Here is a 17993-nt window from a genome sequence, read left to right as displayed (position 1 = left end):
CGACTGCCCGAGTCTAAATTTGACCCATTAGTTGTTTCTTGCTGCACATCTGAATTCGCTTGCTGTTGCTTGCTTCGGATGTGTGGACTACCCCAGTCATCCGTCTTGTCAAAGGTTGTCGTGTTATAGTGCTCCAGAGTCTGAGATGATTGATTATCTCCTGGGGTTTAATTTAATGCTAATCTCTTTCCGAGAAGGAAACGCTCCTAAAGATGAGATTACTTTGTTGGGTTGATATATTAGTGGACGACTTTTAGCCACCGCCGGGCTTTGTGATTTTTCTGGAAAACCATCTAGTCAAGATCTTTGTCGGCTGCCTTGTAGCATAAGATAATATTTATGGCAAATAATTTATCTCAAAAGTGAATCATAACAAGAATGTTAAGAATAAGAAAAGGCAAGCTAGAAAGACCAAAAGATGAGTGGTGATATTCTTTGGCATAAAACCATTTCGTGGAAAGTTATAGATCAAGAATGGGATTGCGTGGACCAAGCCCTAATCTTTAATTCGATTATTTTTATCGTTAAACAAGGGGGGGAAAGCGGAGCCTTATCGGATCTTTTCCCACGAGGGCGACGCGTGACTAGTTCTTTGTTTATTATATTCTATCAGAAATGAGGGGGAAGTGGGGTTTGAACTTTCCTGGTCCGTAACCTTCGTGGGAAAGTAAAAAATGCTCTGCGGAGTTTAGCACGTTGGTGCGGCTTGGTGCGGTCTACCCTGGAATTTCATGGAGGCTTCGGCCGAGAAAACATCTGGCCTAGGTGAATTTGAATCTGAAACTCATAACTTCTTGTCCCTTCTTTTGAGTTATTCGCAAGTTCGGGGGTTGACTTCGTGACGTAGCGAATGACGAATTTCGCCGGTGTCGATTCCTTTGAATACAGGAAGGCAAGACATGACTAGACAAAGGAAAAGTACAGATGCAACGTATGATCGAGATTAAGAGGTGGTGCAGAACTTTTTTTGTTTTTTGTTTTGGCTTTTGGGATAAGATCGAGAATCGGCCCCACGGGGAAATTATTATGCAATAGGTTGTATTCCAATTAGAATGTGGTCAATCGATCCGCGTGCTGTGTCATAAAACCAATCAAACCCAGTTTTGGTAAATATATGTCTATATATTTCAAGCATAAGTAATAGATCGGAACATGCCATCCAAATCAAGCTTTGGCTTTCTGAAAACAAGGAAAATGTTTTATTCGAATTTTGAGGCTGTGAATCTGTTTTTTTAAGGAGGTCAGAAGACGTTTTTTTTTTTTTTCCTTCTTTCCGGTAAGTTGAAACTTCAATCCAACTCAATTACTAAATTATTTATAGTATGTATATCGTAGTTATTGGACATTATTCTGTCTTTTGGGTGTGTAATAAGTTTAACCTCTTACTTTTTTTTTTGGTAAAGAAGTTTAACCTCTTACTTTTTGTTCATTCTAATAAGAGAAAAAGTCACAAAAAATAATAAATTATGCCCGACGCATTTATTTTGAACTTTTTTTGTCATATTAAAGACTCCAAACTATGTCCATTGTAATGCATTTCTCCTAAACATTTTTTATGTCTTCAAAATCCCCAAAATATACTAATTGTGACGCATTCATTCTAAACTTTTTCTCGTGATATAAAAAAGCCAAAACTTTTATATACGTGACACATTAACCGTCCGTCAATATTTTGTTAGATATTTTCATTTTTATTTCACTTAAGTAATTGCTTGCTTTTTTGACATCCATGTAGGCAAATTTTTAATGATACTCATTGAAAGAAAATTTGATTGGAAATAAATGTATTATATAGGTACAAGTTTAGGATTTTTTATATTACATAAAAAATTTAAGATAAATGTGTCACAAATGACATAGTTTAGAGTTTCTTTTTGTGGCTTTTACTTTTCTAATAATCCATCTACTTGCTTTCTCAGCCAAAAGAATAAAAAAAATAAAAAGGACAGAGGGGACTGATTCAAATGTCCATAAATGTTGCGGTGCTTGTTATTGTGATATGAAATTAAGAGCCAACCGCTCATTTTAGACCTTATGATGTGTTCAGAAGCCCTCGTCCAAACGAATATTTTACTGAGAGTTGACAAGGAATTCCATTAATAATAATTGGCCATTTTGACCTTTTGGAACAAACTCGATGAATTTAGTAGATCTGTTTAGGAAGACCCGATAACCATAGATAGAACCTATCCAATTTTTATAGTGTGATGGTTAGCTGTTTATGGACTAGTTGTACCTACTATTTCTTTTTTAGGGTCAATCTCATCAACGTAGTTCATAAACAATAAACCTAATACAATTTATAAAGCTACAACATAATCGAATCCGAACAAGCAAAATGTCAAATTGAATCATTCTAGTTCTTCAAAAAAAAAAAAGAATAGCAGAATGCTAAATAATAATAAGAATTATTTTAACCCCTTCAGAAGGATCATATCTCATAATTATTCATGTCTTTAGCGTGACAACTTTTATGGCGGAGGGAAACAATATAAATGGTCAGTACTACCGGAAGGATTCCTCTTTTGATAATAGGCATTATAACCAGTATTCTAGTTATCGATTTAATATGCAAGTTCTTTTAAGGCTCATACTCTAGGCTTCTCATTTGCCATCCCTGTGATTAAATTAGGTCTACGTTGAAAAAAAAATGAATTAAGTGATTAATGTTTTAACTTTGGCAGAGGTTAAAGACTTTTAAAATAAGAGTCTAATTTCCCACGTATTTTCAATATCAATAAATCCTAAAAGAATCACACCACGATCTTGGAAGAAATTAAGAATCCCTAATCTAACGAGTATTGTCTTATTCAACATGAATTTATGGCAGAAAAAGCTTTGGTTCTCTATACGGTGCAAAGCTCGTGGGTCTGCTCCCAAACCCCACAACAATGGCGGACACAATCTTTATGCTGGAAACGACATGAACAGTGCTTGTCCAAGGAAAGATGATGTGATGCCTCATTTGATGGAGAACGATGGGGTTCCTCGTACGACATTTGGTCCGCCGATTGTCACCCACATAATCTGTAATCAAACCGTCTTATCTTCATCCTAACTAGATTTGTGCTTGTTCTTGTTGGTGCCGTAAAGTTGAAAAAAGAAAAAAGAAAAAGGACTTATGGTTATGCTAATCATGAATGAAACCTTACAGCTCTAATCATCAATCGAAACATGTAGGATCCATTTATTTAAAGGAAAATTATTTTCGAAAAATTGTTTTTTGACTTTCCATTGTTTGAATGATAGAAAATTAATCAATTCACAGAAAACGTTTTCCATGAACCGATAACAATGAAACTCTATTTGTTTTGTGGAAAATTTGAAATTTGAAAAATAATTTATTAAATATGATCGTTTATATCACCTGAAATAATTAGTTAATAAAAAATATTTTCATTATCAATGACAATTTATATCTAAATATTTTTGTGGTCAACGAATATATTTTTCGTTTATTCTTTTTTAAGTGATACGAAAAATCTTATTTAATAAAATATTTTCCAAATCATCGGGGGGAAATCGACTACTCCTTTCAATAAGAAGAAAATCACTCTCCTTAAATCACAAAATAAAAAAAAAAATAACTATTTTCATTGAAAATGATTTCCATTCAAAATATTGTTTTTGTCATGTAGTTTTCAATGAACCAAAAATACCCATAATATTTCTTAATAAGGAAAAAAGATTGGACTTTAGAGTGTATGAGGGCACTTGTATTATTCATTCCATATTTGAGCACATGTGCTATTTTGACTTTATAATGTATGGCTAATCACTTCATGTCACGTATGGGCTAGAACCTAAGTAGCTCCTATCCTAATTGCAATTACACCTGTTAGTAAATAAGGTTTCTAGCAAATTGCATTTTTCAACGTTATAGCTTTCAGGTGGTTGGTACTGAGGCCATGCTATATCATGAGGGGGAGGCTAACTAGGCTACACGGGCAGATCCGAGGTAGGTCCTATCTTATCATTAGTGTACGTTAAATTAGGTGGGTTGGAATTGCGGGTGGAGAAAAGGGATGTTAGTAGGTTTCTTGATGGTGAATAATGAACATTTTGCATGTGCGTTTTCTCCGTTCGCAGTGCCTCGTCCATCAGTCCCCGTATTCAGATGTGTACCACGATGACTAATTTTTGCATAAACAGCATCTTCGTTTTCTACTCTTGATAGCGAAACTTTAACGCTCTCAATAAACGAGGATCTCTCCTTATCTTTGTTGGGGCAAAAGCCTCCTAATATGTCGAATCAATTGAATTCTCGGTTTTGCAAGTTTTGGTTGTTGATTTCATGAGTGACCCAATGCATGGATGATGTGTTTGGTGATGAAGCGATGGCTTGATCATGTGACCGGAAGATCAGTTGGGTGCTGACAGATTTTCTGTCCAGTCATCAAAAAATATTCAATTTTTTTCTTTCCTATAAGATTAAGTGAGTAGAGTGGGTCTGTCCTTGTGGAAGTGCTTCAGTCGGGCACACAAAGGAAATCGTGCGTTATATTCAAATCCGTCCGCGCTGTACTCCTTGGCTAGCCGATCCTACTCAGAGACTAATCAAGCTGGCTCCAATCCATTTAGCTTTTTTTGGGTTGGAATACAATATTGAAGTTGCGACTATCGCTACACATGTTATCATAGAAAAGTCAGTTTGAGTTGTACAAAATTATGACTCGTGCAATGCTTACATAGCCAACTTATCTCATAATCACATCATAAATCCAACATATCTAAACTCAAACTTTCACTCGAGACTTGGTAGCAACCGAGGTTCAAATTTGAGATCAAGACTTCTCCAAAACCACTTGAAAGTAAAATCTCAAATCACTGAGCCAATTAACCGCCGCGATCCAATCTCTAAAAAACTTTATGTCTATCTATGGTTGAAACTACGAAAAGGGTGGACCAGCGTTATCGCCCTCCTCCGCAAAAAATTTATACTTGTGATTGGAATGTTCGATTTGTGTTATAATTATTATTCGTTTTGAGTGATCCCATGTAATTTCTCTACCGGAATGAAGTCAAGATGCATTGGGCCACCAGATAATTGGAACTCGTGATGAAACGATTGCGCAAAAGCTTCTTGCCAGATAGGGAATGGGCATGGGGGTGTCATTCCCGAGACCACGCATCACCCGACTCATCAGTCGGTAGCATCGTTATTTTAAAAAATGGGGCGAAAAAAAAAAAATAGGAGGAGGGATGCTGCCCACGTTGCCTAGCTTCCTATTAGCCCCTCGTTAGGACAGGAATCGAGGAAGGGAAAAGAAAGAGGTTGATGGAAAGTAGATAAAGTGGGGCCCGACCCCCATTTGCCACCTCGTCCCCCGTGTGGGCCCCCACCACCCCACCGGACACGTCAACGTCGTTCGTTCGTTCGTCCTCCTCCTCCCCGGTCCTTCCCCCACTCCTCCGCCCATCCCCCACGGTTGCTATCCGCCTGTCGAAGGCCTAAAAAGTTTTTGGACCGCGACGCTCGTTGGTCCCTCCGATTTGGAATGGTTATCGCACGGATTCAATGTGCCTCCAACTTTAATATTTATTTCCCAATTTACTTTCTAACATTTGATGATTGCTGAAAACAACCTTAGTGATAAAAAGATAAAGAGATAAAAAGATAGATATAAGGGTTATCAACTCTATGGTGGGTTGACTCTCCTTTTAGAATTTGGAATCAGATCTAGTAAAATCTAATTTTAATTTGCGAAATCGATAATCATCCCATCTGATTTTAAAATTCATAATTTTTTTCCCTGTTTGGTTTCTTCTATCCATTTCGTCTTGAACTCTAAAAATTTAGTTCCATGCTTTGTACAGATAGTTCGATTCTGCAATGTGAACTTCCAGTCCGAAATTTTGGAAATCAAGAACCAAATTGATTTTTCGTGAAATGTGTTCAAAATTGGCTGATTCGGACCGGCCCCACGATTGAAACTGGACCGATGTTGAACCAGCCCCCTACCCCGGAAAGGATACCTAGAGTTGCTTGGAACGTTTCCGGCAATTCACTTTGTGGAATTAATTAATCCCGTTGACTGGGCGCGCCCGCCTTATCTAAGGCGTGCGTTTCGGCATTTTCGCAATCAGCCAAGGGGTGGGAAACAGTGGAGAGTAGATAAGGACGCAACAACCCCGTTTCTCCACGATTTCACGGGACTTCCAAACAGCCACGCTTATCGCTTTTGCTTCTTGATTAGCGGCTAATTGGAATTAATATCAACGTGCGACGACATAACCCATTATTTAATACGCAATTTTCTCATCAATTTGTCATTTAACGGCAAGGAAAAAGAAGAATGAAAATCCTAATACGGTGTCGTTGTCGCTCGACAGCGAGGGGGGCCGAAACCTAACAGGGCGGTGGGTGACGGCAACCACCCCCGGAGCGCGGATTTAAAAGGCCGCGCCACCGCCGTCCGACGTGGAGCCCGCTGAGTGGGCGGGGCAGCGGCGGTTGGATCCGCGTATCTGCCGAGTGCGCCCCCGGTCAAACGTGCCCCTTCCTCCCCCCGTGACCATTCAACGGCCCGGACATGCCACGTTCCCCCCCGCCGAGGGCGCGCCGCGTGGCGCTGGCGCGGCCCCCACCCCCCTCCCGGGGACAAGACCACCCCCGAATGGGCCCCGACACGTGTCGGCCCAGCGGAACCTTGTAGAGGCGCGAAAAATAAAAAGCTTGGGAAAAAATCCCACATGCCTATCCGATGCCGAGGAGGGCCACGACAGCACTCGACTGAGGAGCCGCAAAGGCGGTCCTGCCACGTGGCCCTATCCGATGAGAGACCCTTGTTTCTCATACTTTTCTCCTTCTCTATAATTTTTTATTTTTTTTCCCAAGAATCTTTTGTTGACCGTGGCTAGCTGCCCCTAATGCCATTTCCCGGAAAAACCCAAAGGCGAGAATCGCTCTGAGAAGGGCATTTCGGTAATTTTATCTCTGGTTCATATCCGTAACAGGCCCCATTCATGGCAAATTAAAAAAGGGGCATTAGTATTTTAGTCGGTTACACACAGCAGGAGGGCGGATGATGGTAAGACCAACATAATAATAATAATAATAATAATACTAACAACAACAATAATAATGATTTTTTGATAGGTGGAGACCCGAATGGATAAACTTCGAAACTAGAGATAGAGAGAGAGAAACCCAAAAAAAAAAAAAAAAAAAGCACAGGGAAAAAGGCGGAAAGAGATAATAAAATATAAGGCGAGAAAAGAAAAAGAAAAAAAAAGGAGAAAAAAAAGGAAGAAAGAGAGATGAAATGAACGTGGACCGCCATCGTGAAAAATCCTTTCCGTGCGCCTTATAAATTCCGCCGGTCGGTCCTTCGCTCCTTTCGGCTCCCTCCATCCCTCCTTCCCTTCGTTCTTATCCTCGTTCTCGCCCCCTTCCCTCCGCAAAAAATTTCCACCTTTTCTCTCTCCTTCCTTCCTTCCTTCCTTAAAGAGATATAGAGAGAGAGAGAGAGAGAGTTATGTCGGATTATGGCAACTGCTTCGCCATCTAGGATTTCCATACCATGTTCGTTTCACACGCACTTATAAAACAAAAGTCCCTCCCGGAAAAACCCACACTTTTAATACCATCTTCTCCTTCTCCTTCTCCATCTCCTTCTCCTCTCCTTTCTAGGTTTCTCTCACGTGGGCGGTTCAGCAGCCGCCGTTCTTGAACCTTGGTACGGCCCTTCTTGATCCCCCCGTGCCTCGTTTTCTTCTTCTTGTTCCGTGGAGGTTATGATATCGAGATCTTGCTTGGACCTGCTGAGCCTGCTGTCCCTGGACGACTTCCGCGTCGTGAGCCGGATTCCTAGAGTCATGACGGCCGCGGGCGTGATCTCCGACCTGTCGCCGAGGTCGGACTCCGACGACGCCGCGTCCTCGGCCGCGCCGGAGCGGCGGATCGTCGTCGCCAACGAGCTCCCCGTGCGGGCCCACCAGGACAAGCAGTCCGGGAGGTGGCGGTTCGAGTTGGACCGGGACAAGCCGGTGGTGCAGCTCAAGGACGGGCTGCGGCCCGACGTGGAGGTCGTGTACGTCGGGTCCCTGAAGGCGGACATTGACGCCGCCGATCAGGAGGAGGTGGCGCAGGAGCTGTACGAGAGGTTCCGGTGCGTGCCCACGTTCTTGCCTACCGACACGCAGAACAAGTTCTACCATGGTTTTTGCAAGCACTATCTCTGGCCTCTGTTTCACTACATGCTGCCCATGTCGCTGAGCCAAGGCGCTCGGTTCAACCGCCAGCAGTGGCAGGCTTACCTGTCCGCCAACAAGGTCTTCGCCGACAAGATCATGGAGGTGATCAACCCGGAAGAGGATTATGTCTGGATACACGACTATCACCTCATGGTGCTGCCTACTTTTCTGAGGAAGAAGTTCCCTAGGATGAAGGTTGGGTTTTTCTTGCACAGCCCCTTCCCGTCTTCGGAGATTTACAGGACGATCCCGGTGCGCGACGAGATCTTGAAGGCCTTGCTGAACTGCGATTTGATCGGCTTCCACACGTTCGATTACGCGCGGCATTTCTTGACGTGCTGTAGTAGGATGCTGGGGCTCGACTACGAGTCGAAGAGAGGGTACATTGGGTTGGACTACTACGGTAGAACCGTGAATATCAAGATTTCGCCGGTCGGGATTCATATGGGTCAGCTTCAATCTGATCTGTCCATGGAATCAACGGCTAAGAAGGCTAAGGAATTGAAGGAGCAATATGAGGGGAAAATTGTCATGGTGGGCGTGGACGATTTGGACATTTTCAAAGGTATCAGCTTGAAATTCTTGGCGATGGGGCGACTCCTGGAGTCACAACCTGAGCTGAGGGGCAAGGTGGTTTTGGTTCAGATCGCCAATCCGGCCAGGAGTAGCGGAAAAGATGTGCAGCAGGTTCAGATCGAGTCCGATTACGTCGCCGACGAGATCAACAGAAAGTACGGCGGACCCGGGTACGAGCCGATCGTTTACATCAAAGGGCCGGTCACGACGCAAGAGAAGTTCGCGTATTACTCGATCGCCGAATGCGTCGTGGTGAATCCTGTTAGAGATGGCATGAATCTTGTGCCGTACAAGTACACTGTGTGCAGACAGGGTAGCCCTGCTTTGGACAAGGCATTGGGGATCGACGGGAGCTCCGCTCCGAGGAAGAGCATGATTATCGTGTCCGAGTTCATCGGATGCTCGCCGTCGCTGAGCGGGGCCACCAGGGTCAACCCGTGGGACATTGATTCTGTGGCGGAAGCCATGAACTCGGCAATCACCACCTCCGACTCGGAGAAGCTTCTGCGCCACGACAAGCATTACAAGTACATAAGCTCTCACGACATCGAGTACTGGGCTCGGAGCTTCGACCAGGACCTCGAGAGGGCTTGCAGGGAGCATTACCGGATGAGGTGCTGGGGAATCGGGTTCGGTCTGGGCTTCAGGGTCGTCGCCTTAGCACCCAACTTCAGGAAGCTCTCGGTGGATCACATCGCCTCTGCATATCGGAACACCCACAACCGGTTGATTTTGCTGGACTATGATGGGACCCTGTTGTCGAAAACTTCCATAGACAAGAGGCCTAGCAGCGACGTGATTTCGGTGCTAAATCGCCTGTGCAGAGATCCGGAAAACGTCGTTTTCATCGTCAGTGGTAGGGGTAAGGATTCTCTAGGAGCGTGGTTCTCGCCATGTGAGAAGTTGGGTATCGCAGCTGAGCACGGTTACTTCAAAAGGTAAGTAATGCTTTGGATTATATGCTTGACTACTACTGGGTTAAGATTGGAGGTGATTAATTCCGTTGCTTAACTGTTTGTGCGGTTCCCTTTGTGTAGGTGGACTGGAGATTCAGAATGGGAAAAGTGCGGACCGACGATGGATTTCGAATGGAAGAAGATAGCCGAACCGGTGATGGAGCATTACATAGAGGCGACAGATGGCTCTTTCATAGAGACTAAGGAGAGCGCATTGGTTTGGCACCATCAAGATGCGGATTCCCAATTCGGATCGTTCCAGGCGAAGGAGCTTCTCAATCACCTGGAGAGCGTGCTCACGAACGAGCCGGTGGTCGTCAAAAGGGGTCAACACATTGTCGAAGTGAAACCACAGGTATGATCTGCGCTCTAGCTTCAGGTGTTCAAATAAGAACTGGAAATTTACCATCATCTTTTCTGGCGAAGAGACGGTTGATATCTCTAACTCTTATGTGAAACTGGTTCATTATCTGGAATTAGCGACATCTGTTGTGTATAACGACGACTCTTGGTGGTAGCGACGTCAGTCCAATTTTGCATGGTTAATCTGTAGTTCGAATGACGACTTTCTAGAAGAAAGGCTTGCTCAACTACATGGCTAATTGCAGGGCGTAAACAAAGGCACGGTGGTCGAAAATCTGATATCGACCATGCAGAGTAAAGGGAAGCTGCCCGACTTCTTGCTGTGCATTGGGGATGACCGCTCGGATGAGGATATGTTCGAGGCTATCTCGCGCGCATTTTCGACCCCCTCCTCGACATCTACAGCGGAAGTTTTCGCATGTACCGTCGGGCAGAAGCCGAGCATGGCCAAGTACTATCTCGACGACACTAGCGAAGTCATCAAGTTGCTTCAGGGCATTGCAGCTGCGACATCACAACCGAAACTCGGATGTTTCCGATCCATATTAGAAGATACTCCATCAGCTTGACAGCAAAGGAAAGATTGAGCAGAAGATGATGATACAGGGTAAAGAACTTAGTAGCTGTGATTAAATTTATTTTAGGGAAGGGTGAACATTTGTTTAGAGATAGTGGGCAAGCCAAAAAAAAGCCACCCTTGTAAAAAGAAAGGTACATAGTCTCACAGTTTCATGTGTTATAACCACACAAAAGTTTTATATAGAATTTACAAGTGATTTATATTCTTTCATCAGTTTCTCTCACACCAGTAATTTGTAGACTCCATTGTGGAAATGAAGAAAGCCAGCATGAATTCCAAAGCTTAAATGCAAACATGAAACCAAAGGGCAAGTAAGAGGAGTTTATAGGCACACCTGGGTCTCTATAATTCGAGCAATCTGTCCTCGGCTTGTGCCTGCTATTATAGTCCTGTTTGCAAAGAAAACGGAATTGGACGGCTGTCGCGTTGGGTTGTGAGAGAGTTTAAATTAAGATACTGAGAGCAGTTGGACTACTTCGAAACAGTCGTAAAAGCTTCTGCAGACTGAAGAGGTATCGTTTCAGTGAAATTTTGCAAAGAATAACCCTTCAGTTTCCGCATAAGATGTGCTCAACCCACTTAAGACGTTCGGAAAGAGGTTCCAAACGTGCAAAATTTACTGAAAAGATCACTGGTTCTACAATCACAAGGCCAAGTTGATAGAAGAGCGTCGTAAGAATGACAAATCAAAGAATTACAAGTGCTTCCAAACAAAGGAGAGAGTAAGAACAAAGAGATGTTGCGGCATTTGGACGCGGCAGATCCCGGGTTTGGATCATAAACTGGATCATCCATCCAATCCAATTTTATTGATTCGGGAATGAGCCGAAAGTGACCACCTTCATGGCCCAATCACTGTGGCGGTCCATGGATTTCCAGTCAACAATCCTGATCACAGCCCACGGCCCGTTACATGTTGTTGGACCTGATAAAGGAATGTGGTCATCCATGGGCGAGATTCCTGGCCACGTCCAAAGGCCGTGCACGGTGGACAAAGGCCATTTGCCCAAGTGCATTCTATCCAATTCCAAAGCGACGGAGGTGTCCCTTTCGGTCAAGCTTCTCTCCTCGTCGGGGGCGTTGGAAGCATCTCAGGTTGGCCTACAACACGACGGAACACGCAATAAATGGGACCGTCCTTTGCGATGCCTAAATGGTCCACACTCGTGTGCCACGTTCGTTGAGAGACACTGCGCTGAGTGATGGCGTTGTCCCTCGGGTACAAGTTGGGCGATGCCAGGTCGTGGAGTGCATGCATCTGCACCTCTTCTTTTGGGGGATCCATTAATGGCGCTCCCTCCCCCTCCCTCCCCCTCAGGGTCTCTTCCCCATTGGCTTTTAGCTTTCTATTCGCGTCGGCATCTTTCGGTCGCTGGGCCACGTGAGTGCAAGTATCCTCTGCTTATCATCAAGAACATCCGTGAGGGAGGCGGCTTTTGACCGCGTTAGACATTTCTAAGAGCATTACGCAGCCATGTTCTTGACTCGCACCTAGGGGTGAGCATAATTTCAAAGTAAAATCAAGAACTTAATAACCGGACTGGTGGAAATTGGTTCGATTTCAGGTTCTAGAATATTTATGGTAGGTTGTAAATTCCAAAAATTTGGATACTTGTTTCAAAGGATAGATTCTAGATTTAAGGTGATTTGGAACCTAAAACAAGTTTTTGTATTTATCTTGTTCAATGTCTTCGCGCGACCCCGCGGCATTCCATGGCGTCCAATTATGAGTTTGTAATCTATAATCACTAGTTTGAATTTCCATTTCTAGCAATATCTATGACTAAAAATTTTACGTTTTTAATATTTTATAATTTTTGTGTGTCTAAATATGAGCTATGATAAGTAGATTGTAGCAAATAATGGCTATTAGATGTGATGATTTACTGCAATCATTTAATTAAGAGTATAGGTAAAATTTAGACAGATTTTAGAACTGATATTGAAACCTATAATGTGGTGAATTCTAAATTCCAAAAATTATGACACCGCTCAACCCTTGCACCAATGAAAGTGCTCAATCCTTGTTCCTATATATCGCGGATGCGGGTTTTTAACTTTCTATGTTTCTTCTTCTTGTGGGTGCAATTTAATTCAGTTTATAAACAACATCAAGGGAAAAGAATCAGGATATGTCAATCAAGATTGCGAGTAGATTCTTGAAGATACTAAAACCAAGGAATTGACAACTCTTTAAATATAAGGATCTTTTCGTTTATTACTTCCATTTTTGTGTTGTTTCCTACACCTTTATATGTTTAAAATCATATTGACGAGTGGTCCGTTAAAATCAACAGTCAAACACCTTTGTTCTTTTAATGTGCCCATTTATTATTGGCAGAGATGCCTCATGCTTGAAATCAATAATCTAAACCAATTTTGAAAAGGAGATGGAGTTCTAAGATTGGGTAGGATTTTCAGTTTAGGAACTGGATGTTACTTGTTTAAATCTCATCAATTTCGTGCAAATTGCTCAGTGTCATAACTATGTGCACAAATCAGAAGCTTGAACTTAGTTGGATCATAAAATTTATTGGGTGTTTTAGGAGTTTTCAAGTTGTCGAGTGTATTATTGAAAAAGGGATAAGAGATGGAGGAAAGGAAGTGTTGGAATTGACAAGCTGATTAATTAATTTTAAAGGAGGTTGGAAAGGGGAGGTCCAACAGGTAGGCATGGCACTGGAAAGTGGAAAGGCCTGCATTTCTACAGAAAAGGCATGTTTTGCTGTGTCATGTACTTGCTTCAAATTAGTTTAATTGCATATGCACCAGTTTTCAGTGTCTGCTACGACGTTGATCAATCCGTCCGACTATATATTATTTTTTAAATGCTTGTCACGTAGTTCATGGAAAGAGTCACAATTAAGTAAAGATGATTGGAAAATTTATGCAACTGTTCCCACATTCTAATATTCACCTGGAAAATCAAATAGTTTGCTTAATACTCTCTCAATCCACGAGACATTGAGTAGTCTATTCCCATCTCTAAGACCAAACCTTAGGTTTAGGTGATTGAGGTTGGTCTGACTGAGTTTAACTTCCTCTAGGTGAAGATATCTCCTTTTTTATGCAAGTTTTTGGACCCATTTTTAAGCTCACTCCAACTTCATTTCTTCACATTTCTTAAACATTAAATAAAGAAAAAGAAAATGCTGGTAGAAAGTTACAGGAAGAATATATATAGGAAGTAGGTGAAAAGTGGATTAGGTAATGTGGAGCTTTCTTGCCGTTGGTTTGTCTTTTGAGAGACCAAATTTGAACATCGAAAGCATTAAATTTAAACTTTCCAGCCGTCTTCAGGAATATCTCCTGGCCGGATTGAGATAATGAATCGAGTAAACGCAAGAAGAAGACGAGGCATTTGCTCCACTTTGCTGTGTTTCTTTGTATTTAGTTTCTCAAGTTTTTAGAATATGATTGAAGATTTTCTTTATTTTAGTAATTTAAATTTATTCATTTGTGAATTGGCATAGAGACGCAGCATAACAATCTTACTTGGAAGTGTCAAATATCTACAATATTCATGACTCCAAAGTAAGCAACATGCGAAGAAAATATATAGAAATTCGTCTTAGTTGGCTTAAACTAATGATGGTTTATTATCCATGGTAACCGATTTCACGAGAAAATGTACGCATAAGTTAATATAATATTTGCTTCATTAATTACTTAATAAATATCTCAAAGCATTCAATACCAAAATTAGGTGTACAATTAAATATTTCATTCAATTCGAGGAAAAGAAACCCATACGTTACTGCTCTCAGCAAAAACACAATAACAAAAATTCCATGTTCAATGTCTACATAACAACCACTGAGATTCGCCCCAGTGGTCACCATTCCCACATTCTCGGGGGGATGGGGTGGAAGCAGTAAGTTTAAATGGGTGGGTTTGACTTCACGCCCTACAAAAGGCGGGGTAAAAGTTTGAGAAGTGAGTGTAGAGAGCGTAAGAGGTAAAGCAAAAAAAAAAAATGTCTACACAACAATCATCTTTATAGCATGTAAATTTCAATATTTTGCGTGTGGGTTTGATCTTTGGAACGCTTTTTCTATACCAGATTGTATTCGTATCATCTTACGTTATTTTCGTGGGCTGCAAAGGGCAGCCTACCAAGGCACGCGCAAAATTTACATGAATTTCCCTTAGTGGCTAAGAAACTAACCGAAGAGACTTTTGGACATGCAATTGAGAGTCGACCCTCCTTCGTCTTGAAAGGGTAATGAGCAAAATAATGTGATGGGGATTTGATCGTGATGGTGAAATAGTCTAAACCACATTTTAAAATGGTAAAGATAGTACGTAATCTTTTCATGGGATATATAGATTAGATCGCGCGCGTCTAGAAAATGACAAGATGAGAAAGGTTGATATCGGGACCAGAAGTCTCAATCACCTTTAGAAGCCAATGGAGGAGAGAGAGAGAGGGGGGGGTAGAAACTTCTTGTTTAAGGGTTAGGAAGGTGATGAAAAGAGGAGTGGTTGAGGGGTCCAATTCATTTGGACGATGCGATTTTCATATGGACATGGACATATGCAGACCCCCTTTGATTTAGCCGCCGACGCGCATGCTGTCGTGAAAAATATCGCACGGTCCTCTCGATATATTTCTTCCTTTTTTGGCTTCTTTTGAAATTTGCGTTTTCTAGAGATTTTACACGACTTTAGGCGACCCAACTTTTCGCGGATCTTGACCCAATCCGCACGCCAAATTTCCATTGTTTCTTTATGTTCATTTTCAACACGGTTTTGGGTAGAGCCCTTTTTTGACCCTGATGCTTCGTGTGTCATGCGGGGTGTGCATTAAGTAAGCTCAATAGTACGTGGAAGTATGCATGATTTCTATATATATAAGAGTCAATCTAGGACAAAAAGCTTAAATACATCTTCTCTTCCCTCACTCATTTCATCTTTGACTGTTCTCTTGCGTGCTCCATTGCATAGAAGAGAGAGAAGCACAGCCATTCGTCTCTGAAAAAGTTGAAACATGTTATGTTAATTGTTTAGTTGCCTATTTTTGCGTGTGGATTTAAGAGTTTGATAAATAAGGCCTTTTGGTGGGGAAAATGAAAAAAAGAATAAGACCGCCTCGTTCGGTATTGACTATTGAGTGAGGCTTCTTTTCTAGTGTATATATCATAATCATTTTCTATAGTCTGTTTGAGATGACTTTTACTTTCAACCTTTTGCATTATTCCAAATCTTGTGGTGCACGCACACTGAGGAAAAATCTTTCAAAAAGACCTGTATGTATTACAATTTTACCAATTCAATATTAAACATTTCAATTTTGCTAATTAAATCATAAATATTTTAATAGTTTAATAATTGAATTTGGTGTGGATACTAGTTATCCTACATGGCACTGTTGGCATTAATGTAAACAAATTTTGTAAATTTTATTATCTTATTTTTCCTTTTTCTCTTTTCTTTTTGTGCTAACAAGGGTCGCCGCCCAACTGCAATAACAAAATTTATAAAATTATTTACGTTAGCAATTTCTAACCAAAATTGACCGGATGGACTCAATTGGTAAATTGTTAAAAAGTTTATAATTCAATTAACAAAATTGAAATGTTTATGACCGAATTGGCCATGTAATAAATTTACGACTTTTTGGATAATCTTTCTTGCATTTGACATTCTTTATTCTTAAATACCTGAAGTTTTCCCAACAAATAAATGTTGACACGTGAGATCCGATATATTTATTCATAAATTTTTAGAATTGAGATTATATTAGGAATTTGGGTAGCAAGTCAAAGAGTTACTTTTGACTTTTCACAAGTTGGAACAAACAACCCTCATTCTTCGCTCTAGTTTGATGCTTTCAACTTGTGTCACTATAAATCACATATGGGATTTTCGTATAAATAGAGAGAGAAATGAAGTCGTAGTGATCAACCTTTTGAAAACTAGATCGAAAGAATAAAGAACACGTAAATGACTTCAGCATAGTACCAATTTCATTCCAACTAAAGTAAGACAAATCGTGTTGATAAAGGTGGAATCTTAAATTAATTGGACACAGTACTACTGAGAGCTACTATTAAGCGTGACATGAAGATGTGATAATGTGAATGCCTAAACTTTTTACAAGCAAAAAGGGATTCCATGACAAAGCAAGAGTGCTTTTCGTTTGGAAAAATCTAATACACGCAAAGATAAAAAGTTCAGGAAAGAATAACTTAATCAAGCGCGTTCGCGAGTCTTTTCATTGGTGTTTCATGACCATAACTTTGTCTCTAGCAACGACAATTGCGTCAAGCTAAGTGCGGTTAAGTACAATCATGAGCCACGACACTTGGCTTTTTATAAGAAGAATCCAACAAGATAATGTCTACTTTTTCTCCTTGGTCTAATATGATCAAAACAAGAACGAGACATAGAGTTGTGTCACGCATCCTGCGAAAAGTAGCTCCAAAAGGGCTTTTAGGAAGCCTTTTAATCACTCTGAATTTTTTAATGAATTAAGTTAATGCGGTAGATGAGCTGCAGAGAGAGAGAGAGAGAGAGAGAGAGAGAGGAGTGGTTGGGGGTTTTGTTCTCATTCGAGAAAAGCATAGGTATGGCGTGAGGAAGCAACATAGCAGAAAGTTTGAAAAGGTAATGTGAGTTGGAGGAGAAGAACGGCATCTTCTCTTTCCTGCTTTTTGGGTTTGGTGGAGACCCTAACTTTTTCTTAGTTCAGACAAAAGTAAGTGGAGCTTTCTTCGCGATCAAGAATATAACGTTTGATGATATCTTGCATGGCCTCATCTCTCTTAACCTCAATGATTTGGATCTCTACGTGTTGGCCTGTTCTTGTTTGGCACAGTTTGCGTTTGATCGGATAGGCACCTTCCCAAACTTTATGCAAATGATCATACACTTTATCGAAAATCAAGATTATCTTCTGAGTAAAGTTGTCCTCGACTAGGGGTTAATCATCTTTTGTCTACATTGTCAAAGTTATCATTGCTTCCTCAATTATGGAAGCGGGATGGGATCTAAGAACAAGATTGTTATAGTTAAAGTCAGCTGCAGAGAGAGATTAGTGGGGAATGATACAGCATATCTCAATTCTCAATGATACTCTCCCTAGGCCTCTCTCACGAGAAAAGAATCATTGCTTGACATGTAGTATGTAGACATATATGATGCTAACCACTAAGCTAGTTAATCATGGTTGTTGAAAATACGGCATCTCTTTGAGATAAACGTAGTAGTAACAGGATGAAAAATGCACAAAAGTCAAGATCTAAGGCGGTGGTTAGTCATCTAGAAAGTATCCTTAAGGCGGGCATACCTTATGTCCGATGAATTATTTGATAAGTTAA

General features: G+C 41.2%; 1 protein-coding gene across 1 annotated transcript; it reads left to right on the top strand.

Moving 5' to 3' along the window:
* Window positions 1–7337: 7337 nt before the first annotated feature.
* Window positions 7338–10884, top strand: LOC104435989 (probable alpha,alpha-trehalose-phosphate synthase [UDP-forming] 11). Its single transcript, XM_010048719.3, has 3 exons — window positions 7338–9710; window positions 9810–10083; window positions 10337–10884. Exons 1-3 carry the CDS (start codon window positions 7738–7740, stop codon window positions 10658–10660), a joined length of 2571 nt encoding a protein of 856 aa, XP_010047021.1. The 5' UTR covers window positions 7338–7737; the 3' UTR covers window positions 10661–10884.
* The last annotated feature ends 7109 nt before the right edge of the window (window positions 10885–17993 follow it).

Source organism: Eucalyptus grandis, chromosome 3, assembly GCF_016545825.1.
Source record: "Eucalyptus grandis isolate ANBG69807.140 chromosome 3, ASM1654582v1, whole genome shotgun sequence".
Classification (NCBI taxonomy): Eukaryota; Viridiplantae; Streptophyta; class Magnoliopsida; order Myrtales; family Myrtaceae; genus Eucalyptus; species Eucalyptus grandis.
This window is presented reverse-complemented; position numbering and strand designations above follow the sequence as displayed.